Consider the following 27,916-nt stretch of genomic DNA (forward strand, 5'->3'; position numbering starts at 1 on the left):
ATGCAATAGTGATTACATCCCTCCCTATAGGGTTGGCGTCAGGAAGGGCATTGGCCATAAAACAAGGCCAGATCTCATGTGCGACGCAGTTCGCACCTGTGACCCCACAGGTGTGGGGAAAAGCGGTAGGAAAAGAAGAAGATAAAGTCAGCTGCATCCTGTATTGTATTTTGTAATATATGGGTCTTACTGACTATACCAATTAAATTTTCATTATTCAAAGATTTCGTTAATCTGCAATACCCTGCTACCTTCCCTATAATTTATACCCCCGAAGATTATATTTTCATTATTGACTGTAAATGCTATGCACTTATTCAAAATGACAAAAAAAAATTGTTTCCCTAATGTACCCTGCAATCATCTCCGATATTTCATTTGAGGTTGATTTAAGCTCTACCAGTTTTTACCCAATCTGTAATTGAAATAATGAGTAACAATAAGAAATAGTTTTACACATCTGTGGTTACTTGCATCAGCAGTAACTTCAAAACAAGATATCCCCTTTTAACATTCTACAGTTATATCTAAAGCCTGAGGATCAGTAACATCGGTTTTTGTTTTGGCAATTGAAATCCATTTGGCAACATCAGAATCAAAGAAAATAGCTTCATTCAATTTTTGTGTAGTCCATGGAACTGTATACTTACTTGCAAGAACACCTGTAAATGTACTATTCCATTTAGTCGTTCTGAATGCCTATGTGCTGATTTAAAAATCTGCCAACGAATTAAGAAAGCTTATATGATTAACTGATGAAACACCGAGTTAGTTGGCCGTACAGTTTGGGTTGTGTAGTTGTGAGCTTGCATTCGGTGGGTTTGAATCCCACTGTCGGCAGCCCTGAAGTTGGTTTTTCTTGGTTTCCTGTTTTCACATCAGGCAAATATCAGGGCTGTACCTTAATTAAATGCTACCATCCTAATCTTATCGCTTTCCCATCCTTGCATCATTGAACACCTTCGATGTGTTAGTACAATGTTAAAAATCTACCAAAAACTGTTGAAATAGCACCAACAGATGAATAATTCATCCAGCCATCAATGCATGTTCATGTGGAGGGGAGCCCAAATGCCAGTGAGCTATAACGGGAAACGCTGGATTGCATGTATCGTTGGAGGCAAGTCAAGAACTGAGGAAAGTATCATTCTGCACCTGCGAACTACTTCCTTCATATCCCACTTATCTCTTCTCATGTTGCCAGCTGTCACACATAGCAGTGAGCTGATGGGATATTGCTGAGAAACATGTAATGCATAGAATAGTAAACAGTGTCTATAATCACATTACAAGTCATGCATAGAATAATAGCATATTCTGTAGATCCATAACCACACTTCTATATATCGATACAATATCAATGATACCGTCGTGCAGTGAAGAACACTTGTAAAAACAAAGTAAGACATATTACCCAAAACAAGCAGATTCACTAGAAAAAAGGGACATTTTGGGTTATTTTAAAAATCCACCCAGATTCTGGACAGTGGTCTGAAAAGGAGGACAGCCAGATAAATGAGGACGTCTCGTCACCCTATGTAAGAGTTACAGGAATGTTGGAGACAGCACAAGCAAGTAGTCCCAGAATCATGGGAATTAACCATTTAAAATCCCCTCACCTGGCAACTGGAGCCAAGACACTGACCCCTCATCCATGGAACTAGACTTCTGAGGAGGTAATAGAGTGCTTAAGGAATGCATACATCCAGGTTCAGATCAAAATCAACAACAGAATGAGTGTAAAATATCACTATGATAATAAGCCCATCAATTTAAAATACTGAAATCTGGGTTATGGAAGCCAGTTTTAAAAAAATAAAGGAATTTTTCAAGAATGTGATATCTCTTTCTTTATTGTTCCCTCAATTCTGAGGATCGTAATCTCTGAGGAGGCTGTTGATCAGTTGTCTCCATCTGTTGCGGTCCTACTGAGCATGCAAATGCGTGGCTTGAGTCACGTGACTTTCAGCTTGCGTTCGAGAGGTAGTGGGTTCGAACCTCACTGTCAGCAGCCCTGAAGATGGTTTTCCATGGTTTCCCATTTTCACACCTGCAAAAGCTGGGGCTGTACCTTAATTAAGGCCACGGTTGCTTCCTTTCAACTCCTAGGCCTTTACTATACCATCATCACCACAAGACCTATCTGTCTCGGTGCGACATAAAGCAAATTCTTAATTTAAAAAATCTTATGGTCCTCGGCCAAACATACTGCACCAAAGATGTTCAATCTAGTTATACTCTTTGATAATATTCGACCATCGAGTGGGAACTCTTGGTGGAAACATATCCAAGAATTATTAGTTTTTCTATGCTGTCATTCCCATGTTTCATAGTGTGTCCAAAGAATTGCAACACTGTTTGTTTACATATCGATTATAATCTGATTCTGAGGTTGAGCTAGTTTATAATGGAATCTTGGGCCTGTAGAAAACTCAAGGGGTTCTGTTGATTGATTTACACCCAAAATGGTATATGTATGTTTTAGTTCATTAGTCCTTTGTTAGAATATTGTCCTTTTGTTTCCAGAACTGTAGGTTCAGTCTTGGCTGAAATTCATGCCATTTAAGGGTGTTGTAAATGCATCAACTGAGTGTCTTTGACTTCTGTGGGACAAAATTCTGACATCACATTGCCTCCTAAAATCTATAGCAAATAAAGGAGTGTTTAATAACATTATCATAATGAATTTCTATAACAATTTTCACTGTAATTCAGCTTTGATTACGGCTTTTCTGTTACAAACTCCCTGGATCAATGGGAATGTATTGACCTATGGATGCCAAGATCGTTAGATCTAGCCCAGCAGAGTTAGTTGGAGTTTTAATGGGCAGAAAAATGTTGATTCAGCTCGCCATATTGTATGACGATGGCCTGTAAAAGATCTCTAATTTATGCAACAAAATTAAATCTCAGCCCCATTTTCCCCAAGAATTCCTGTTTCTCTGTGACCAGGTAGAGTAAAATGGAACGTCAAAGTTGACGTGCAGGTGGCTTAAATTGTGTACAATGAAAATATCTGCTACATAGTAGATGTGAGGCCATACAGTTATTATTTTTTATAGTAGCTGTACATTTATTGTAATGATAAGCCAATTAGCTTGGATCTTGCCCTGCTGCTGCTTAGGGTTTCCTGAGTAACTAAACAGTTATCGATTGTTGTTTTAATGGACAAAATAAGACATTTATCACCTCTTAACTAGGCTATAGAGAAATTTGGTAGAAAAATTAGGCACCGGTAATTCAATTCTGTTCCGAACCTGCCTTAATTTTTATGTTACTTCATTTTATGTTTTGAACTACTGCTGGTTATTGTTCTCTTTGAGTTTATTTTAGGTCATGCAGTTTAAATTTTTTGTATAAGGGTTCAGGATGGCATGTCATGGTGTATGTATGTTGGGTCCTTGTGGTTTAATATGCCCAGAAATCTGGCCAGTGAGTGTGGTTTTGACAGACACTGATAAGGTTTAGAGTATAGTTAGTGTTGGATGGGTGTAAAACAGTTGTTAATAATAATGTTATTTGTTTTACGTCCCACTAACTACTCTTTTATGGTTTTCGGAGACGCCGAGGTACCAGAATTTAGTCCCGCAGGAGTTCTTTTATATGCCAGTAAATCTACCGACACGAGGCTGATGTATTTAAGCACCTTCAAAAACCGCCGGACTGAGCCAGGATCAAACCTGCCATGTTGGGGTCAGAAGGCCAGCGCCTCAACCGTCTGAGCCACTCAGCCCAGCTAAAACAGTTGTTGAGGAGTGTGAAAACAGCTACGTACCTTGCAAGGTATCCACTATTATTACAATAGAAAAGTAAAGACTTTAAATAGGAGGTGCAGTTTAGAAAGAAATAGGCATGTTCTTGGAAGTATGGACAGATTGAAGAAACTTAACAGGAAATTGAATTAAGCAAAAAAAAAAAAAGTCAGCTAAGAATAACATGATGGCAAGTTTTATTGGCAGTGATATAAATTTTAGTGAAAAGTAGAAGAGTATGTATGAGTACAGTAGACAGAATCAGGTTCCAGGAAGGACATTCCAGGAATCATGTGACCAACATTAGTGTGTTTGCAAGGATTTACTGAAGGCAGAAGAATTTAGTCAGCAGTATGTTAATATATTAGGATAAGGTCCAGGTAGAGGAGGTGACTAATGCTAATGAAATACTAAAATTTACCTGTACACGAGTTGAGAACTAGAAAGGCAGTTGGAATTAAGATTTCTATACTGAAGGTATGGGTTAGGATATCATACCACTTCTGAAATAGGCCTACATATTTCATTACTGTTTGCGTGAAGGAACTATACCAAATGAATTTATTTATTTAATTGCATCAGAAACATAACATATAGCATCAAGGATAGTAAAATAAAATACATCCAAAAACTACAAGCATATCATTTCTAGTACTACACTATGTGATTCAAAAGTATCCGGAAACCTGGCTGAACATGGCGTACAAGTTCGTGGTGCCCTCCATCAGTAATGCTGGAATTCAATATGGTGTTGGCCCACCCTTAGCCTTGATGACAGCTTCCACTCTCGCAGGCATACGTTCAATCAGGTGCAGGAAGGTTGCTTGGGGAATATAAGCCCATTCTTCACGGAGTGATGCACTGAGGAGAGGTAGCGATGTCGGTCAGTGAGGCCTGGCAGGAAGTCGGCATTCCAAAACATCCCAAAGGTATTCTGTAGGATTCAGGTCGGGACTCTGTGCAGGCCAGTCCATTACAGGGATGTTATTGTCGTTAAACCACTCCGACACAGGCCGTGCGTTATGAACAGGTGCTCAGTCGTGTTGAAAGATGCAATCGCTATCCCCGAAGTGCTCTTCAACAGTGAGAAGCAAGAAGGTGCTTAAAACAGCAGTGTAGGTCTGTGCTGTGATAGTGCCATGCAAAACAACAAGGGGTGCAAGCCCCTTCCATGGAAAGCATGACCACACCATAACACCACCGCCTCCGAATTTTACTGTTGGCACTACACACGCTAGCAGATGACGTTCACTGGGCATTCGCGATACCCACACCCGGCTATTGGTTCACCACATTGTGTACCGTGATTCATCACTCCACACATTTTCCCACTGTTCAATCATCGAATGTTCACACTCTTTACAGCAAACGAGGCATTGTTTGGCATTGACCTTCGTGATGTGTGGTTTATAGGCAGTCGCTCTACCATGAAATCCAAGTATTCTCACCTCCTGCCGAACTGTCATAGTACTTGAGAGTGGATCCTGATGCAGTTTGGAATTCCTGTGTGATGGTCTGGGTAGATGCCCGCCTATTACACTTGATGAACCTCTTCAACTGTCGGCGGTCTCTGTCAGTCAACAGATGAAGTCGGCCTGTACACTTTCGTGCTGTATGTGTCCCTTCATGTTTCCACTTCACTATCACATCAGAAACAGTGGACCTAGAGATGTTTAGGAGTGTGGAAATCTTGTGTACAGACTTCTGACACAAGTGACACCCAATCACCTGACCACGTTCTAAGTCCGTGAGTTCTGCGGAGCGTCCCATTCTGCTCTCTCACGATGTCTAATGACTGCTGAGGTCGCTGATATCGAGTACCTGGCAGTAGGTGGCAGCACAATACACCTAAGATGACAAACGTATGTTTTTGGGACTGTCCGGATACTTTTGATCACATAGTGTATATGCACGTTTTGTGCGCATTTCTATAATTATATCATTTCTAGAAACTGAGTAATACACAAATGAAATTTAAACATATTGCAACCAGTATACTTCCTTGATAGCATCAATCAGGTTCTGAGGAGAACGTCTAGTTGGGCACAACTTGCAGTCAAGGAAATGGTTCATGGTCTGTTCTTCACCGTATTCACATAGTATGAAGTTGCAGGTGAATCCCCACTTTCTCCTGTTGTTCTTTGTTTTTCCAGCTCCAGTGCACAGTCTGTTGAGTGCCTTCGATGTTGACCAACTTTCCTCACGACCTGAAGGGAGGCTTTCAGAAGGTACCATCCGTTCTGTGAAGTAGCTGTATCTGGAATGCCATACCATGAATTTACTCAAAATTTTAAAGGTGGTACATGGAAGCTTTCTGTTGAATAAAGGAAGCTTTTTCTTGACTTGAGCCTTTGGGTTGCTGGTTGATATCCATATAGGGTATGGGTCCTCAAGTTAAATGCCTTTGATTTTCTAGTCTGGCTGCAGACTCACAATGTACCTGTATACCTGGAAGGTGAGATACCTGCTAGATAGTACACTTTTTAAAGTGTTGTAGACCTCAAATGACCTGTAATGAATTTTGCAAGTCTCATTTAAAGCAATATTTACTTGATCAGCATGGCTGGATCTATATCAATCAGGATAGGTGTATTCTGCAGCTGAATAGCAAAGGGCTATAGCTGAAGTTCCTTACATGCGAGGCTGCATCCCCCAGGTTGTACCCAATGGTTTCCAAAGGACATTATTCCTTGCTGATTCCTTTCGGTGTTCAAGTAGTGTGTTCTGTAGGTGAGTTGCTTGATCAAGAGTTACTCCTAGATATTTGGGAGTGAAGCAGTGTTCTAGTTGTGTACCTTCCCAGGTTACCTGCAGTTTCTTTGACACTTGCCTGTCTTTGAGGTGAAATGCACAGACCAAATGAATCGATAGTTGCTGTATTAGCCCCAGTGTACAAAGCAAAGGAAAGCAGATTACTATAGGTCAGTCTGCTTGACGTGTTGCTTGTAAGCTCTGATCATATTACACACATTTGCAAAAATACTAACTGGCTTGATATAATAAAATACAGTTGAGGTTCAACCTGCAGGATTCCAACAAGATATAGCAGATATTTAAATTGAAGAGGTCAAATGGACTGCATTGCTATTGACATATCCAAGGCTTTTGAAGGGTAGATCATTGGAGACTATAAGGTCTATTGGAATAGATAAAATTGGGTGGCTACATTACCAGAAAATGGAACTTAGAAATTTAGAGTAGGTGAAGCATTATCTAATACCGTAGTGTTCAAGACGGGGGGGGGGGGGGAGGCTGTATTATTGGTTTGCTTATAGGGCATATATGTAAATGATGTGAGTAAAGAACTGCAATTAAAATAAAGGTTTTTTTTTTGTAGATGTTGGCCTACTGTATAGAGCAATGAATAAGTTATAAGATTATGTGAGTGAATGCAAAAAGACCTTGACAGTACTGTGAAATGGACAGCAGACAATGGTATGATGGTAAATGGAGCAAGGTTGTAAGTATTCACCAAGAGCGAGGCTGCTGAGTGGCTCAGACGGTTAAGGCGCTGGCCTTCTGACCCTAACATGGCAGGTTCAATCCTGGCTCAGTCTGGTGGTATTGAAGGTGTTCAAATACGTCAGTCTCGTGTCTGCAGATTTACTGTTGTTGTTGTTGTTGTTGTTATTCACCAAGAGGAAAAGTCCCCTCAGTTTCAATTACTGTGTTGATGAGTTTATCTCATTGAGATCACTGTAAGTACATATTAGAGTTAAGGAGACAAGCTACTTGACTAAGCGGTCTGTTTCCAGATGTCGTTAGAAAGGTAATGACATTAATAGATGAATTGTGGTTTTAAAGGTAGGAAAGATTATAATGTGAATTTAATATTTGAATTAAGCAGGACTCATTTATAATAAGGGAAATTGGAGAATGAAACAATTTTCAATGGGAGATTTTCAGTACATTTCCAGCTTCTTTGAAATTGTTCAAGAAAAGATTAGGTAAACAATTGATATGGAATCTGCCACCTGGGCAACAGCCCTAAATGCAGATCATTGGCAATTGATATTTAGTAATTCGTTACAACACTAACTTTGTATGGCAGTATCGACATCAGCATCAGCTATATAGTATGTACCTTAGTCAACAGACTGATAAGTCAAAGTTGCTTAGTGGTCAGAATAATTCCTTGGAAAAGTGGTCCCTCTAATTTTTTTTATATGACACATTTAAATTAACAACTGTGAACTTAATGTATGGTTGAAAGAAATGGAGCCAAATGTATTATACTGTTTAGTAGTATAACAATTGTTGATGGTGTATGAATATTTAACTCTTGCAAGTAATCTTTCTTCCTCGGTATTCCTTGGGTGTAACATTGTCAGAGCTCTTATGAAGAGACTTTTCTACAACACCGAAAACCCTCTCTGCAAGTAAAAAGGAATGTCTTCTCACAAGAAAGATGACACAGTCATGAAAATGTTAGCGGGTGCTTTGTTTTGAGGCCAATAACTATAGCATGGATAACATGCGTGCTTTTGTTTTGGCCTCCACATTCGTCTGTGAACAGCCTGATACAGGTAATAGAATTATCGAAATGTTCCCTTGTCTAGAAACCAAGTAACACCTTATTATACCTAATTTGCCCCTCTTCAAGCCTCAAATCACATTCCATGCATAAAATTTTGGATTCTGAATACTGACGTCAGCCCCTGTGGTTGGGGGTCGCAGACGAAGAATACACCTGTGGTATCCCCTGCCTGTCGTAAGAGGTGACTAAAAGGGGCAACCAAGGGATGATGGAATTGGAAACATTAGATTACTTGTGATTAGTTCCATTAAACAGTGTATTTTCACGAAATCTTGCCTGTCCACTTGCAGCTTCAAGTTTACCTCACATTATCGAATATAATACCGAGGTATAGGACTAAAACTATTGACACACTACTAAGTCAAGGTGTTTCAGTGAATCCATGCAAGATATATACCATTAAATCTTTTAATTTAACAACTAAACAATCCAAGCAATATAGATGGTTCATTGATCATAATCCATGAGGAACTGTTTTTTTTTTTTTTTTTACACAAAATGGTCTTCTACCCATTTACACTGTATAACATACTCTAGAACAAAATTAGCTGGTAGTGTATTCTTGCAAAGATCTCTCATTACAGAAAGTGTAAAAGGTTTTTATATATCGCCTCAAGGCCAGTTGAATATTTATAACAGCTATTAAGATATAATTAACAAAGAAAATTTTATCTGAAACTTGGTGCTATAGATAATTTTATGCATAGTTACAAACATTTAACAACGCGAAGAGATACACATGTATAGAACTGTATATAGAACATTTTATATCTTTTCTAGAACCTTATAAGGAGATATTTAGTCTTTGTTTTTCAACTATCCAAATGTTTTATGATATAACACAATTGTAAATAACAAGCTTATTTTAGAAGTGTTTGTACATACATATATTATAAATATTCTAATGTAACTAGTTAAATGTCCTTGTTACTTCATCCTAAGCTGATGATGGCAAATAAAATTGCCAGAACCAGTACTAAATGACAATAAAAATGTGAAGTTTTAATTATTTCACATTTTTTTAATAGTATTGAACAGGTGGAAAACCTTACCCTTAACTTCGATAGTTCCATTTAGTGAGGATCACCATGGGTCAGTGTTGCTTGCGATTAGTACCATTATGTGAGGAACACTATGGATCTGGGCATTGCCTGTTATTAGTGCCATCGTGTGCATTACACCGAGGAGGGGGAGCGGGTACGTGGCATCATGGACTGGCATCCGTGCTGGAGGAGCTGCAACGCTTAATTGCGTTGGTTCCCCTTTGTTCAGAATGGGCCTGTGTTACTTTTGAGTAGTACTGCTACATGAGGAGCATCTTGGGTCTGCGTTGCCTGTTATTGGTACCACTATGTGAGTGACATCATGGGATTGTGAATTGCCCGTGATTAGTACCAGAATGTGTGGACCACCATGGGTCTGTGTTGCCTGTAAGTAGTGCCTTTATGTAAGGAACAGCATGGGTCTGTGGTTATCTACGGGTGGTACCATAATGTGTGATACACCGTGGGTCTACATCGCTTGTACCACTACGTGAGCAACACCATGAGTATACGTGGCCTGTGATTAGTTCCACTACATGGGTGTGCATTGCTTGTTAGTAGTAGTACCCTTGCGTGAGGTACACCATGGGTCTGTGTTACCTGTGAGTGGTGCCATTATGTGGGACAAACCATTAGTTTACGTTACCTGTGATTAGTATCACCATGCGAGGAAAACCATGAGTCTACGTTACCTGTGATTGGTATCACTATAGGAGGAACACCATGGTTCTGCTTTATCAATGATCGGTACAGTTATTAGGGGCCGGTGACCTAGATTTTGAACTCCTTTTTGATAAAAAGCATCATCTCAGAATAAGAGGCATTGTGAATTGGATCCACTGATTGTTTTGGATTCATGGTCATTTTTTCATCACCATTCATTTTGGATTTTAGTCGGTGGATACATTTTGAAGTTTTAATTATTGTTTCATTTCATTGCATCTCGTACGATTAGGGGCCGATGACCTAGCTGTTAGGTCCCATTAAAAAAAACAATGATCAGCAGTATTGACATCGATAACATGCAGTGCATAAAATGATATTTGGCGCGAATAGTACACTTTGCCAATTGGTAATTTAGGCAGTGGTTATACCTGTTGCAAATTGAAGCAGGAGGACATTTTGTCTGCAGGGCGTTTCCTCATAAGTTTGTGAAGTGCCTTTGAGAGAATTTTATGTGCTCCCAAATCAGCTAGTAAACCATTGTTTTGCACTCTCTTTTTCATATTTAATCTGAAAGAACTTAGCTCAGTAACTACAAGCATCCATGGAAGGTGTCCCAAACCCAATGTTGAACTGTGTACGGAAAATATTTTGGAGGGACCATTTTTGCACTTTCAAGACCACAGGAATGCTCACCTTAAACATTTTGTGGAGTCCATTTATTTTTAATTCTGCTGGTAGATAAAGCCTCTGACTTTTATTCCTGTTTTAATGTGATTCCCTTCCTCTTAACTTAGAAATTAGCGCAGTCACCTTTTCTTTCTTTGCAGCAAACGGAGCACTCTTTCTGTACCCGCCTCTCTTCTCGAACAACTTCACCATTCTTAACAGCTTTGTATATATTATTAATCCTATTTTGGCTTATCGCAAAAAAGTTCTGAAATAATTTTGAGCAGATCACTTTTGTTCGATTGCCAGTTTTCACCTCGAAAAGAACAACAAACTACTTAATAATAATATAACAGAATTTATTGGACTCCAACCTATTCAATACATTACAGGATGTTAACGTTTTTAGTTAAACATCGTTAAAATGGAGACATGTTTCACCCTCCATGTGGGGCATCATCAGTCATATCAAAGCACCTCAAAATTAAACCAGACGTCTGGTTGGAAATTATGAACATAATATGTAAGAAAGAATACATTAAAAAACACGTACAAAGTCCTATCCTAAACGAAATAACAATAAGACTAGTTACACATAGTAAAATACGCTACTTGTAACAAACTACTTGTATAGCTAAACTCATCAGCTTTATTCTGTTTATAAGTTTGGTTGTACTGTGCAATAATATACCTTTTCCATGTAACAGAAGGAAGTTGAGGATAAAGTACCCCAATATTTATTATAATTAACTGTTTACTAAATTACTCTGGTGGTGTTCACTACAGATAATGACATCTTAATAATAACATGGCAGTGTAGCATTTTCTCCTGAAATCTGGTAGCAGCATTAAAAACAACACAACAATGGAAATGTAACTTTTATCATATGGCTCAGTACCACATTGTTCGGTGCGTTGTAAACTATAATTTTTGCTTTCGCCAGGTAGAATACTGGAATACTCCCATACTTGAATCTGCCTTCCTTTTGATTGCATGGTGGCTCAAAATGACATAAATGTGGATCTCGATTCGAGTACCAAAAATAAAGACGTCCATGTTATCGTTCACGTCATCGAAGACTGGTAATAACTATAGGACAAAAGCCTTATGCAATGAATAAAAACAAGCATTTATGCAATCTTTCCCATCCGAATAACCCATCTAAATACAGACATTTTAGATGTTACTGATAATGTTCATTCGTAACATACATTAGGAGTGTTTACCTACCGAGCTTCCTGATCATGTTATCTTAGTTTTCACAACTCTAATTTGCTTTCTACTTCCTTTTGAACGCTCCCCTAGGGGTAAGTAGTCCTACATGGTGATCGAAAGTGCATTGGCATGCAATCAACACCACAATGTAAACTGTGCCATATAAATAGCAGAAACAACCAACAAAAGAGCGGTATAAATACTTACTTTACTTTCTGTGTCCAGGAGACACATTAAATTCTTCCTGTCCAGAACTCTGCAGCTCTGATCCCTCGGTCTGTGGTAAGCATAAGATCTTCCTGGGTACAGGAGTCGTTCAGCTCTTGACATATGAGTAGGTGTTGTGGAGTCTAGATATCTCCACAGTCACATCTTCAGACTTCCACGTAACCCCATTTCACTAGATTACTACGGCACTTGGACACACCTGTTCTCATCGAGTGATATAAAACAAATGGCTTCCACTACTCAGTTCTTCTTTAGGAGTAAACCCCTCTGGCAGTACTGGTCTCCAGAGTGATATACGTCGAACTTCTGGTTTAGCATAGAAGGGTACTGTTCTCTTCATAAAGCTCTTCCTGGATCTTAGGCGAGATGTCGTCACCTTGTGGTTATATATTGGATGTCTGGGATCTGACTCAATTTTGTGTCACTCGTTCTCAGCTGCCACTTCACATCAAATAACTGGAGGCACAATACCAGCGAGAGGGTAGATCTGCTGGAGTAGGTATTAAACCCCCAGTGACAATACGGGTGGACTCGTTCAGAGCTGTATCCACTAGCTTGGTGTGGGCAGATACTCCCCACACTGATGAGCCGTACTCTCCTGTAGCAAAGCACAGTCCCAAAGCAGTTGAACACAGAACATAACGGTTTACTCCCAATGTTGAACCAGTCAACTTCCACAGTATACTATTCCTTACTTTCACAGTGTACTATTCCTTGAGTTTATCTTCCATTTCAGCTCTCTACAATGTTTCTTGAAGTGCAGGGAGCGATCAAGCTTGATTCCCAAATACTGAGGCATATCACAATTCTCAAGTGTCACTCCTTTCCAGACAATATTCAGCTTTTGTCGGGCCTCTCCGTTGCGAAGATGAAATGTGCAAACTTGTGTCTTTCCTGTATTAGGTTGCAGGTGATTCTGTGTGTAATAATTATCTAATCTCTCAAGAGCTTTGGGCTGTACTCTTTCTACCTCTTCAAAGCTCCTACCCTGTGCAGCAATAGCAGTGTCATCAGCCTCTCGATATTCTGGTTGATCATTTGTATAGATGTGATGTTAAGTAGTAATGGTGATAACCCACTGCCTTGAGGTAACCCATTTTTCTGATTCCTTCATCGACTTTTTTCCTTGAAGTGCGACATAGAACCTTCTGTTCTGGAGCATTACTCGTATGACATTTGTTAGTTTCATATCCGTGGTGGTGTTGTATAGCTTGGCAATGAGCTTCCAATGGTTCACTGTATTGTATGCTGAATTGGGATCTATGAGGGCAACACCCGTGATCAATTTATTCTTGTATCAGTCCTGCATTAGGTTTGGAACTAGGCTGCAACAAGATTTCCCTGGTCTAAAACCCGCTTGATCTTGAATTAGCTGGTCATCTATGAACGATGCACATCTTTCAAGGATCAACCTTTCAATAGTCTTGTATAGGTGGCACAGGAGAGAGTCAGGCCGGAAATTCTTTGCATATGTTGGTGCTTTGCCTGGCTTTAGCAACGTGACCATGTGAGCTCTCTTCCACAGCTTTGGTAATTGGAGATTCTCGATGCATCTATTCATCATATTTACCAGCCATTGAATTGTCCCTGGACCGAAGTTCTTAATTTGCTCTGTCCTGATGTCATCCGGACCTGTAGCTTTTTTGACCTTCAGATGTGTGGTGGTATGTTCTAAATCTGTTGATGTAAATTGATGACCGAGGAAATTATTTTCATCTGCAGTAGATTTTACTTTCACATGCTCGGTTTTCTTGGTGGTTTTCCCATTACAGAGCAACTGGTGAGCTATTTGGTTTGTTGTAACTTTGGTGAGATCCTCTGGTGGACTCTTAGGAAAGTTGCTCAAGTTCTTGATCAGCTTCCATGCTTTTGTACTGTTCTGGGCCATGTCAAGGTGTTGCTAGTAAGTTCATCTATCTTTCCTTACTTCCATCGGCGATGATCTTCAAGAGTTCTTCACCTGTCTAAATAGTGTTGTCCGCAGAAGGATCCTTCTGATACTTCTCCTGGTAGTCTTTTAACAGATCCTTGGAATCAGCATTTGAGACCAGCAATGAACTGGGTATGACAACCTCGGGGAATATTTTTACAGGAGATCTTGACAAGTTTCACAAAGTCTTCAGATTGACTTGGCTCTGGTTGTAAATTGGTCAATGCCTCATGCAGCTCAGGCGGAAAAGGATAAGGAACTTCCTCATTGCTGACCACTCCTACAACTGAACAAGTGATTGGACTATGTTGAGTCCTTGGGATTCACTCCTCAACTTTTAGTAACATGTTTAGTTGTTCGCTTATAAATATGTTCACAACTAGGTGGAAAATAAATAAATACTAGCTTGTGAATCTATTGAAGTGCGATACAGACGATAAAGCTGATTTTATGTGATAAATGTAAATATGTTGTCAGGGTTGTAACCTCTGCACCATCTGCCGCTGTTGAAAGACTGTCTTAGTTTGGGATTGTGAATCAGTCTCATTCCTTCCTTTTTTGCCCATTGTTCGAGTTCCTCCCCATTCTTGTCTGTGCTATTATATCGCCAACTGATGCTCTTACTATTGAAATCCCCGAAGACAATTTTGATATTCTGCTTATCATACTTGGCTTTTCAAAGACGAAGTTTTCACTGGGTAGTTCATGGTGTGGGTTACTGCAGTCACGTCCTAGTTCGTGAACCGTAGGCAATGGCTCAGTGGCCTAGTAAGTGGTCCTGAGAGTTGGGGTACCAGTTGCCATGGAATGGGAGTGGGCATCTCGGACATATTCTGAGTCATGGCCCTCCTTGTGCTCAGGTGACTAGGACTATACAATCCACCGGGGGTCCATAACTCGTTAGAGGAGAGATCTTCACTTGGACTATGTGTAAGTAGAGTAGCATACTGCTTCATGAATTTACCAAGGTCAGAACATTTTAACCCTTTTGGTCTCAGGCTATTTTCACCAGTCATGCCCAAAACACTCAGACCATTTTTCATGATTATGCATGTCAAAATGTAAAAACATTGCCATGTAAAGAAATCCCCAGATACAAAATTGAAAAAATCACAATAGTACACTATTCAATATAGTTTTAGGGGAAAAAAATCACAAAATTATTCATGGCATATTTTACTACAAAAAAAATTTCAAATTTAGAAAATAAGAGCATTTAATTCTGTATAACATGATATAATTTGTTTTTTTGGATTCTTGTTTAGTCGTGAGTTATAGCACCTGACGTAAAGAACTGTACACGTACTTTCTGGAGTCAGCATTTGTGTTTTGGAGAACATTCTCCAATCATCACTACCTGTAAAATTTGAATCACTCTTTTTCTTCTTTATCTGCAGCTTTCCACCCACTTGTGGGATCGCGGGTGCGAACTATGTCGCACATGTAGATTTAGCTCTGTTTTGTGGCCGGATACCCTTGCTGACGCCAACCCTGTATGGGGGGATGTAATCACTATCGCGTGTTTCTGTGGTGGTTTGTAGTGTAGTGTGTTGTCTGAATATGAAGAGGAAAGTGTTGGGACAAACACAAACACCCAATCCCCCAGTCAGAAGAATTAATCAAAGGCTATTGAAGTCCCCGACCTGGCCACGAATCAAACCCAGGCCCTCTGAACCAAAGGCCTCAAAGTTGACCATTCAGCCAATGAGTCGTACTAAAATCCAAATCACTATCAGCTATAAAGTCACTGTCATCGTCTAAAGCATCTAAACAATCCAAAACATCGGAATTATTTAGCTTAGAACTTGGACTAGCAATTTTAAAAAATTAGGCCTACTCGTGGCACGAAAATCACGTAACAAAATGTTAAACTAAACTTCACTTGAGAACACCGATAAATGTTGAATATAAACAAAATATAATAAACTACTATTAAAATGGAAACAATAAAACGAAGGAAAACACATATTTTGAAGCTTAAAGAGACTATACTCGCAAGCAGCACACTTCAACTCGCCATGCGGTAAACATACGCGGTTTGATAACTTCATTTGTTCCAAACAGATGAGCTTAGTGTCTGTATCTCTCGAGAAATGTGTAAACTAAATCCAAAAGCTACTATTGCTGTCTTTTGCTGACATCTGGGAGTCCATTAAGGTACTAATACAGCCATCCGAATACACAGCCGATAGATCGGTACGCTGAGTGTTTTAAGCAATACCACTCAAGCCGATAGACCGGCTCGCTGAGCGTATAAGACCTATGGGAGTAAAGGAGTCCCACTCCCATTTGACAGGCAAGAGACTCCTTGGAAACAGCTTGGCGAATGAAATGGAATTCGATAGGGAGCTATCAATATTGGGGCTTATGGAAGAAAGAAAGAAAGAAAGTAGAACTGGCTGAGTCAGCAAAGAGGATGCATCTGGATGTGCTAGGAGTAAGTGATATTCTTGTAAGGGGAGATAACGAAGAAGAGGTAGAAGATTATATAGTGTACTTTACAGGTGTTAGAAAGGGAAGGGCAGAGTAGGGCCGTTTATCAGGAATACCATTACACGTAACATAGTTTCTGTTAGGCAAGTAAATGAGCGAATGATCCGGGTAGATTTGTCAGTTGGAGGAATTAGGACGAGAATTGTCTCAGTGTATTCACCATGTGAGGGTGCAGATGAGGATGAAGTTGACAAGTTTTATGAAGCATTGAGTGACATTGTGGTCAGGGTCAACAGCAAGGATAGAATAGTGCCAGTGGGCAATTTCAATGCGAGAGTTGGAAATAGAACTGAAGGATACGAAAGGGTGATTGGTAAATGTGGGGAAGATATGGAAGCTAATGGAAATGGGAAGCGTTGGCTAGACTTCTCTCCTAGTATGGGTTTAGCAGTTACGAATACATTCTTCAAGCATAAGGCCATTCACTGGTACACATAGGAGGCTAGGAGTACCAGATCCATAATAGACTATATCTTAACCGACTTCGAATTCAGGAAATCGGTTAGAATTGTAAGAGTTTTCCAGAGATTTTTCGATGATACAGACCCCTATCTGATCTGCAGTGAACCAAGTATTCTGGGCCTAGGGTAGAGAAAGTGAAATCTGTCTGCAAATGAATGAGGGTAGAAAATCTCCAGGATGAGGAAATTAGACAGTAGTTCATGGATATGATTAGTGAGAAGTTTCAAACAGTAGACAGGTTCAGGATATAGAAAGAGAATGGGTGGCATACAGGGATGCTGTAGTAGAAACAGCAAGGGAATGCCTAGGAACAACTGTGTGTAAAGATGGGAAAAGGCGAACATCTTGGTGGAATGATGAAGTGAGAGCAACTTGTAAACATAAAAAGAAGGCTTATCAGAAATGGCTCCAAACATGGACCGAGGCAGACAGGGATTTGTACGTAGATGAAAGAAACAGAGCGAAACAAATAGTTGATGAATCCAAAAAGAAGGTCATGTGAAGATTTTGGTAACAACCTGGAAAGGCTAGGTCAAGCAGCAGGGAAACCTTTCTGGACTGTAATAAAGAATCTTAGGGAGGGAGGTAAAAAGGAAATGAACACTGTTTTGAGTAATTCAGGTGAGCTCATAATAGATCCCCGGGAATCACTGGAGAGGTGGAGGGAATATTTTGAACATCTTCTCAATATAAAAGGAAATCATCCTGGTGGTGTTGCGAACAGCCAAGCTAATGAGGAGGAGGAAAATGATGTTGGTGAAATTATGCTTGAGGAAATGGAAAGGATGGTAGATAAACTCCATTGTCATAAAGCAGCAGGAATAGGTGAAATTAGACCTGAAATGTTGAAGTATAGTGGGAAGGCAGGGATGAAATAGCTTCATAGAGTAAGATTAGCATGGAGTGTTGGTAAGGTACCTTCAGATTGGACAAAAGCAGTAATTGCACCTGTTATAAGGAAGGAAACAGGAAGGATTGCAACAACTATCGAGGAATCTCATTGATTAGTATACCAGGCAAAGTATTCACTGGCATCTTGGAAGGGAGGGTGCGATCAGTCGTTGGGATGAAGTTGGATGAAAACCAGTGTGGTTTCAGACCACAGAGGGCCTGCCAGTATCAGATTTTCAGTATGCACTAGGTAATTGAAAAATACTACGTGGGGAATAGGCAGTTGTGTTTATGTCTCGTAGATCTATAGAAAGCATATGACAGGGTACCAAGGGAAAACGTGTTCACCATACTGGGGGACTACATGATCAAGGGTAGATTATTAAAATCAATGAAAGGCATTTATGTTGACAATTGTGCTGCAGTGAGAATTGATGGTAAAATGAGTTCTTGGTTCAGGGTTCTTACAGGAGTTAGACAAGGCTGTAATCTTTCACCTTTGTTGTTTGTAGTTTATATGGATCATCTGCTGAAACGTGTAAAGCGGCGGGGAGGGATTCAGTTAGATGGAAATGTATACCCTGAGTCAACTCAAGTCCTAAACAGTCCCTTTGATGTTATTCATGTTATATGAAAGCCGCTTACATTACCCGCCAGGTTCAGGAGAAGAACAAAGATGGAGAAGGGGAAAGAGAAGAAGTGTTCACACGCGGAAGGATATTTTCCTCAGTTTTTCAGTTGTTTACCTGTATAACATCGAAGGAACCGCATAGGACTTGAGTTGATGCCGACTATAGTAAGCAATCTTGCCTATGCTGACGACTTGGTGTTAATGGCAGATTGTGCTGAATGCCTGCAGTCTAATACACTATTTTGGAACTTGAAAATAGGTGCAGTGAGTATGGCATGAAAATTAGCCTTTCAAAGACTAAATTGATGTCAGTAGGTAATTCAGCAAAATTGAATGTCAGATTGGTAATACAAAGCTGGAACAGGTAGATAATTTTAAGTATTTAGGTTCGTGTTCTCCCAAGATGGTAATATAGTGAGATTGAATCAAGGTGTAGTAAAGCTAATGCAGTGAGTTCGCAGTTGCGATCAACAGTATTCTGTAAGAAGGATGTCAGCTCCCAGACGAAACTATCTTTATATCTGTCTGTTTTCAGACCAACTTTGCTTTATGGAAGCAAAAGCTGGGTGGACTCAGGATATCTTATCCATAAGTTAAAAGTAACAGACATGAAAGTAGCGAGAATGATTGCTGGTACAAACAGGTGGGAACAATGGCAGGAGGGTACTCGGAATGAGGAGATAAAGGCTAATTTAGGAATGAACTCTATGGATGAAGCCGTACGCATAAACCAGCTTCAGTGGTGGGTCATGTGGGGTAAATGGAGGAGGATAATGGTCTCTGTTATGGAGGGTGAGAGAAGTAGAGGGAGACCAAGACGACAATGGTTAGACTCACTTTTAATGATTTAAAGATAAGCGGTATAGGAATAAATGAGGCCACAGCACTAGTTGCAAATAGAGGATTGTGGCGACGCTTAGTGAATTCACAGAGGCTTACAGGCTGAATGCTGAAAGGCATAACAGTTTATAATGATAATGTATGTAATGTATGTTTATAAATAGATGTTACAGAATATGATTCCAATTCTACAGTCAAGAATTTCAGATGACTCAACACTAATCTCTGGTGTGACTTATACAGCACTACCATACTGTTCATGGGGGTGTTCAAGAATCAGTCTCATCCCTTCTATTTTAGGTCTGTTGTTGTTTTCCCCTCTGTGAGTTTCTTGCACCACTAGGTTGTCAGTCTTCTTATGTTTGCACATGTCGGAGAGTAAGATCGCTTTATCTCTGGATAAACCTTTAGTGTTTATTGAAGTTATGTTGAGTCTCGAAAAAGACTGGTTGTTTTTATTTTTATATCTGTATTGAACATTGCTCAGAATTGAAGAAGAATTGTATTCCTGTATTGGTCATGTCCAGCGTAACAAGGAAATGCACTTTTTAATTTTCTGTAATTTCTGTCTGTGTATGTACGCAAAAATTACATGTATCACAAGAAAACTGCTGAAGTGAATTTAATGAAAATCAGTATGAAAAGTCAGGGAAAGCCGCTACAATCTAGATCATAAATAATTTTATTCATGCTGAGTGAAATGGTAGTTTTTGGGAAGGCTTAAAATGTAATTCTGAAATATTTGTGTTATTAGTGGTTCTATCGATAAGTACTACATAACATAGATACTATGTTATGTATAACATAGATACTATGTTATGTAGTATTAAACTTCCGATCATTTCTTTTATACATTTTTAACATACCGGCGACGATAACAGACATTCATGAATTTGCATTTTTGTTGCTTTGTCCATATCAGCGGCAAGTCAGGAGAAAATGGGTTAACAGATTTAATGAAATTCGGTATGTGCAGTTGGGGAATAAGCAACTACAGTTTACGCTATAAATAATTCTATAAGATGTGCTAGTATCACAGAGTCGGAAGAAAACAAAATGTGAAGGCCTGCAATATAGAAAGCTCATAAAATTGATCGGCAGTAACATTACATTGACCATTGTTTGTTGTGATGTGCTTTGTGTCTTCTGCTGCCACTCATATCCGATATGTGGGATTACTGCTGTGTACCAAGTATAATAGCCTGCCTGAATATTGGCAGGACGTAGCTGGGGAGTTAGATCTCTCTTTTCTTTAGCATGCCAATCCTTTCCTATGGTTCATAAATTTTCTGATGCTACTGGTAACACACTGGTTCATCATAGCATTCCAGCTGTTCGATCCCTACTCTGAGGCAGTGATCAGAATGAGCAGTGTGCATATTTAATGGAATAATCACCGAGGAGTGTTCGCGGCTGTCTGTGGCTTGGTCATTCCAGTACGGGGACTTTCAACTGTTAGATGGGCAGCGTAGTACTGTTCGTTAAAAGTAAGAAAATGTGCGGTTTTTCATTTGATCAAGTATTTTATATGACACTATTGCTTTTAATCGTTACATTCCTACTGACGCCATTGTGCGGTTTTTCATTTGATCAAGGATTTTATATGACAACATTGCTTTTAATCGTTACATTCCTACTGATGCCATTGTAATGAACTATGTTGAATTCAGTTGGAAAACGACAAATGCAGCCTTTTTGAGAATTCCATTGTGAAGCCTGGGTACATCAGCTAGTATGTACTAATTCCTTGTACAAGAACACAGTCTTTGGGTTGTAGGGAGCCTTATTTTTAAAGAGCACCTTAACATTAAGATATGCGTGTGAATGGCTATTCATCTGTATGAGCGTCATAGGATATATGTTCAAAATTGTTGCTGGCCAAACAATCCTGCGAATGTGCTTTTATGGATGCTATCAGGAGGCAAGACATATTAGGATTGGCAATATAATATAAAGAATGATTGGTCAGTACCACAGGTATACTGTACAGCATTTTTAAAAAGTAGATATATATGCCAGCTTCATGAATACCTTTGCAGTGCTTGTGATGAACGGTGATCAGGCATTCGTCACCCACATGGCAGGTTGTCCGTAGGAGTCTCCAGACTATCATGTACCCTTCAAAACAAACTAAGCACCCCCCAGTGCTTGCCTTAATGTATCTATTAATCGTCACGCACTAACAGTCAGGTCTGAAGTTGTAGCAGCCCTGTTTGTTTAACACATTGGAGATCAAGCGTGAGTGTTTATCAGGGTGGGGTAACAGCATAGAGCCCCCTGTGGGTGGGGGGCGGTAGAATATCACACATGGTGTCCTTTATCTGCCTTAAAAGGCGACTAAAAGGGACCCCCTACCGAGCTCGATAGTTGCAGTTGCTTAAGTGCGGCCAGTATCCAGTAATCAGGAGAAAGTGGGTTCGAGCCCTGAAGATGGTTTTCCATGGTTTCCCATTTTCACACCAGGCAAATGCTGGGGCTGTACCTTAATTAAGGCCATGGCCGCTTTCTTTCGACTCCTAGCCCTTTCCTGTCCTATTGTCGCCATAAGACCTATCTGCGTCAGTGTGATGTAAAGCAAAAAAGAAAAAAGACCCCAGATTCTCTTAAATTGGGAGTATGGGTTGGTGACCACAGAATCCTTAACTGAGTCCTGACATTGCTTCCACTTACTTGTGTCGGGCTCCTCGCTTTTCTCTATCTTATCCAACCTCCCTTGGTCAGTTCTTGTTCTTTTCCAACCCTGACCGTTTTAAGAATCGATGCATAGGGAGTCTTTCATTTTCACACCCTTTGTGGCCCATGTCTTCCTTTGATCGATATCTTCATTTTATTGAAGTGTCGGACCCCTTCCATTTTTTCTCTGATTAATGTTAATAGAGGATGGTTGCCTAGTTGTACTTCCTCGTAAAACAATCACCGTCACTAACAGTGTAGACTGACCATGCCAAAGTCTGACTTGGGCTTGTGTATTTATTTACATTGTCAACATCACCAAAATTGAACTTGGGTGGACCGAGCTCGATAGCTGCTGTCGCTTAAGTGCGGCCGGTATCCAGTATTCGGGAGATAGTAGGTTCGAACCCCACTCTCGGCAGCCCTGAAGATGGTTTTCCGTGGTTCCCCATTTTCACACCAGGCAAATGCTGGGGCTGTACCTTTATCAAGGCCACGGCCGCTTCCCTCCCACTCCTAGCCCTTCCCCATCCCATCGTCGCCGTAAGACCTGTCTGTGTCGGTGTGACGTAAAGCAACTAGCAAAAAAAAAGAACTTGGGTGGAAACTAGATAGACCTCTTTGCAGGTCTTTTGTTACAACTGTACCATGCGCTTCTGTCCGCTGTCATTGCTTCCTCAAACTTAGCAGCTTATTTATTTGTATGTTCGCTTCTAAACTCCATGCTTCCAGCTTTACAAATTCCACTCTTTTACGGTTTTGTTGGCATTGTGCAAAGTGATTAATGATTTGTTCCTGCTATCATGAGGAATGAAAGTGCAATTGTAGAGATGTTTGATATCACTGGATCAGAAGAAAAGGTAGTTGATTCAGGTGCACCTTTGTTGTTGTGGTTTTTTTTGTTTTAGAAAATTCCCAAAGTGAAAAGTATTCACTGTATCTTAATGAAGTTTTTTAATTTGTAAAATAGATTTTTTATTTTTTGATGGTACACATGTTGCATTTCAACCTACCTCCTAATTTCCACATTAAAAAAAACTTTTAAAGTATGGCAGTTTGCCTGCCAAAGTGCCATCTTAAAGGCAAGGTCTTCAGTGTGTGAAACCAATATTAGATGTCTTGTATTGTCATTTATAATTGATGTTATCCTTGGTTGCTCTCAGTTAAAACCTTCTTAATGCTGTGCTATTGTACCAAAACCTACTAATGCTGGAATGACGGTCAGAGTATCTGGCCACCTCGACCAGACTCCTCTCTGGCTTTAATCTAATAATCTAGTAGGGCTGAGTGGCTCAGACAGTTAAGGTGCTGGCCTCCTGATCCCAACTTGGCAGGTTTGATCTTGGCTCAGTCCGGTGGTTGTTTGAAGGTGCTCAAATATGTCGGCCTCTTGTCTGTAGATTTACTGGCGCATAAAGAACTGCAGGACAAATTCCGGCATGTCGGCGTCTCCAAAATCTGTCAAAAGTAGTTAGTGGGGCTTGAAAAATAACGTTATTAATATTATCTAATGATCTACCTCATATTGATGAGTAATTGAAAAATAACGTTATTAATATTATCTAATGATCTACCTCATATTGATGAGTAACTACAATCACATATTGTAGCTGCTAATCCTCTAATTTAGGCTCCTCTCTCCACTCAGCTGCATTACTGTGACTGTGGTACATGCTGGCATGATAGGGTATAACCTACCCTCTTTTCTACTACTGTTGACTGAAAAATATTTCTGGTGAAAGCAGTGGGTACATTATTGTAAAGAAAGTGTTTGGGAGGATTTCAAGGATGTTATGTTCACTTCAAATTGGTTTCATATGACCATGCTGCTATTATGGGCTACTGGATTGGATTTACAAAGTTTTAAAGGTTCGCTACCCAGATGATACCTTAATTCGTGTTTCATTCTGCTTGCTCCTTAATTTATGATGGACAAGAAGATGTATTCTCATTTCTCCCTAAAGCTACAGGGATATAAGGGAACTTTCTAAGTCTGACGTAATGTGGCTATATGGGAGAAAAAGAAGAATCATATACAGGTCTTTTACACTGGGTGCTGTTAAGCATTACCATGGGAGTGTTGTTTATGAGAACACTATCAAATGGCTATTTTGGATCTGTAGCATTGAAAGCTCACATTTTCCCTCTCTGAGCCATTGCTTCAGAAGGTTTTTAACAAACTATATAATGTTCATATTGTTTCCTCCCCCCACCCCCCTCATCTTCCCGCCCATACCCCCTCAGAATGCAGTCGTAAGGTTGTTTTAAAAAGGTGGTTTAACTACATCTTCAAAAGTAATTGTGAGCTTTTCTACAGTTTTTTTTAATCTGTATAATTTTTTATGCAGATGATCATGATTTTCTGCAACTATTGTAATGTGTCATATATTTAAATTTGTGATCTAATTTACTGTTTGAATTATAAATCAGTCTTTTTAAGTTGACAGGGATGATTAAATGTCATTTTCATATAAATAAGGAAGATGCCTTCCACAGATCATACACTTTGCTTAATGTTTGAATGGAATAGGCCAAGAGCTGTACAAATTGATCGCGAACTAGGGCATACATATGTTGAAGGTCTAAATTACCCACATAATATTACAGTAAAGTACTTTTCTTCTTGATCATATCTACGTACTGCTATTGGTAAATTTATTATAAATGGCAAAGGAATTATGTGGTACATGTTCATTGAATGTGCTGTAGTTTCTTTACTAGGTATTTATATTTTTCAAAACAAATTATTTTCTTTGTTTATTGTACTTATTTTCATCCTTGTAATTTCAGACCTGTTGGAGGATTATTATGGACTCTGATAGTTCGTTGGATGGTGAATTTGAAACTAAACATGAAATTGCAGTTCGTTCAAGAAGGGCTACTGCAGATGAAGTTGAGCCTACAAAAGATGAAAGTGAAGATGAAAGTAGTGACTCTGCCTCTGAAAGGGGAGAATCCAGTCCAATTAGATCCCCACCCTTGGCAGAGCAGGGTAGAATGTCCCCAAAATCAAATGATGGTGAAGTGTCTGATTCTAGTGATGATGATGATGATGCTAGAAGCAATGCATCATCAGCTTCTTCTAATAAATCTGCCTCTTCAGTTCGATCAGGTAAATCTGATAAATCTGAAAAGTCTTACAAATCTGAAAAGTCGTACAAATCTGAAAAATCTGAAAAGTCGTACAAATCTGAAAAATCATTCAAATCCACAAAATCTGATAAATCAGCCAAATCTGAAAAGTCTGATAAATCCTACAAATCAGAGAAATCTTTCAAATCCGATAAGTCAGACAAATCAGATAAATCGAATAAGTCAGACAAGTCTGATAAATCAGATAGATCTGATCAATCTGATAAATCAGATAGATCTGATCGATCAGATAAATCTGATAAATCATCAAAGTCAGAGAGATCTGAAATGTCAGACAAATCGGACAGATCCAGAAAATCTGACAAGTCAGATCTTAGTAAACCAATGAGCAGTGTTGCTCTTGATGATAATGATGAATCACAAAATGCAGAAGAAGTTGTTGTGAAGGGAAGACCAAAAACTCCACCAGAAATTGATGGTGAATATGAAAGTACCCCAAAGAAGGAAGAAATTACTGGGCATGGAGAGGATCTGTCAGATGTGTCAGATCTGGACAGTAATGATGGGCGAGATAGTCTTGATGCAGTCTCAGAAGATGATAGAAAAAAGAGGGAAAAAAAGGACACTGTTGTGGTACGAAAAGAAACTGAACCTGTTGAGGAAATGGAGCAGCTAGATTTTGAAGCTGAAGAACAAGGAGAGAAAGATGAAAAAGAGGAAGGAGAATGTGAAGGAAAAGATGAGAAAAGTGATGATGAAGGCGAATTAAAGGGAGAGGATTTGGAAGAGGGAGAAATAACAGATGAGGAAGAAAATCGACCCGAGGAGACTGAGCCACGCCCAATATGCCGGTTTTATAATCGTGGACAGTGTACGTGGGGTTCAAGTTGCAGGTGAGTTGCCTCCACTCTGTACTTTCTTCATAAATCATTATTTGGTCCATATTTCTAGTTTTCCTACTTGTTTACTTACTCAATTTGATCGTTAGAGAGAAAGAAATGCATGAATAGGCTTCTTATGGTGGTATTGCATGGAAGATAGGAAAAAAATTGCAGTTTATTTGTACCTAGATTATATTTTGTATAGAATTTGATATTGCTGGTGGCAGACTGACTGCATTTTCCTAACCCTGTGTTGAGGAAAAGATTGTAATTGCATATTGGTCTTGTAACATATTTTTCATATCGTATGCCTGTTGTGAGTGCTGTATTTACTAGAAGATAAGAGGAGCCACACCTATCTCAAGTTTAATACTTTGTGGATGTTAGTGATTTACATTTAATGTTCTTTTCCATTTCTAATTTAAGGCTGAAGATGACCCAATGCAAGGGTCGAAAATAGTCCCGATGTAATAAATAATATTAACATATTATATACAGTATTGAATAGGTGGACCTTCTTATCCTTGTTGATATTGTTAGTGATAATGTTAAGAAGTGTTGTTCCATTGAGTGTAGTCAGTGGGTAGGAGCACGGTAAAATTAAGTGCTCCAATAAAACCTACCATTAAAGTACCCTAAGAGGTTTGGTATAATCTGTATTATAAAAGAATGGTGCCAGCTATCAGAGCGAGTGTGTATGATAATACTGTTACGAACAAAATACTGGCTGTTTAATTACTAAGTTATTTCAGGATCATCCAATGCATATGCATATAGTTCTGTTTAACCATGACTGACTCATTAATCTCTATTTACAAGTCTCCATTCTGTTCACACAGCAGGGAGTCCGTCTCATTCATATTACCTGGGAGATTCTAATCCTGATTGTCAGGTCTTTCACTTGTGCTCAGAAGTCAGTCACCCCATACAGTAGCTGTGTGCAGACCACTAGATTTGAACACAGGGCTGCTGGCCACACAACACACGATGACTGTTCCTTTGTTAAACTCCAGAGACAGTCCAGTAATTCACACAGTGAATAACTAAACAGCAACAGCTCAACATTATTAAACTGCAGGACAGTACTCCTTATGACAACAACCATTAACATTGTATGAAGGCCTGCATTCCCAGCTGTTCGAGGAACTCTGCTTGTGCTGATGGGTAGACCAGATGGACGAGACAGGCAACATCTGTCTTGATATCTTGGAGAGTCTCTGTACTCCTCTGAGATCTGGTTTGAAGCTGTCTGGTAGGCCTGTTGGAGGTGGCGATCTCTGTATTGGACGTCCATGTGGGCTAGTAGTTGTTCTGTGCGCATTCTGGTAATGACTGTCGGTCATTGAGGGCCACGTCGTGGGCTGTAGCTTTGTTCCTTTCACTCCAGTGGTTGGCAGAATTATTCCACTTTTGAACTGCTGCAGATATGTACTTCCTGGTACCTTCCTCATAGGATATAAACATGGTTTTGATCCATATTGAATTGTGATCACAATAATAATAATTTATTTATTTATTTATTCAGGATCAGCAACAGCATAACGCCGAATTACAATGATCTGAGCTATGTACAATAGATATGAATCTAAAATGAAAGATATATCGATAGTTACAAAGAACACAAATATACACAATAAAAACTGTACAATCATATATAATACATATTTACATAAACAATGATATTAACAAAGAAAAACACATTTACAGGAAATGCAGGAGCAGAAATGGAAAGAACAAGAAGGAAAATTAAGTTATATTAGAAATATCATGACAGAAGGAAGGATACGTTATGAAGATGTCTAGGTTCTTGTTGATAGATAATGTATTAAACATTGCTGGAATACGTATAGAAAGGGACCTTTGGGTGAGAGAAAGTCGGGAGTAAGGAATATGGAATAGGGTCTTCATTCTGGT

General features: G+C 39.4%; 1 protein-coding gene across 2 annotated transcripts in view; it reads left to right on the forward strand.

Annotated features, from left to right (window-relative positions):
• Window positions 1–27,916, forward strand: part of LOC136878877 (zinc finger CCCH domain-containing protein 18) — a 210,947-nt gene that overhangs the window by 14,418 nt on the left and 168,613 nt on the right. For both annotated transcript variants that reach the window (XM_067152440.2, XM_067152441.2), the window contains exon 2: window positions 24,819–26,014. In XM_067152440.2, coding sequence (XP_067008541.2) covers window positions 24,837–26,014 — 1,178 coding nt within the window. In that variant the 5' untranslated portion in view covers window positions 24,819–24,836. The remainder of the gene's footprint in view (window positions 1–24,818; window positions 26,015–27,916) is intronic.

Source organism: Anabrus simplex, chromosome 8 (genome assembly GCF_040414725.1).
Source record: "Anabrus simplex isolate iqAnaSimp1 chromosome 8, ASM4041472v1, whole genome shotgun sequence".
NCBI classification, from domain to species: Eukaryota; Metazoa; Arthropoda; class Insecta; order Orthoptera; family Tettigoniidae; genus Anabrus; species Anabrus simplex.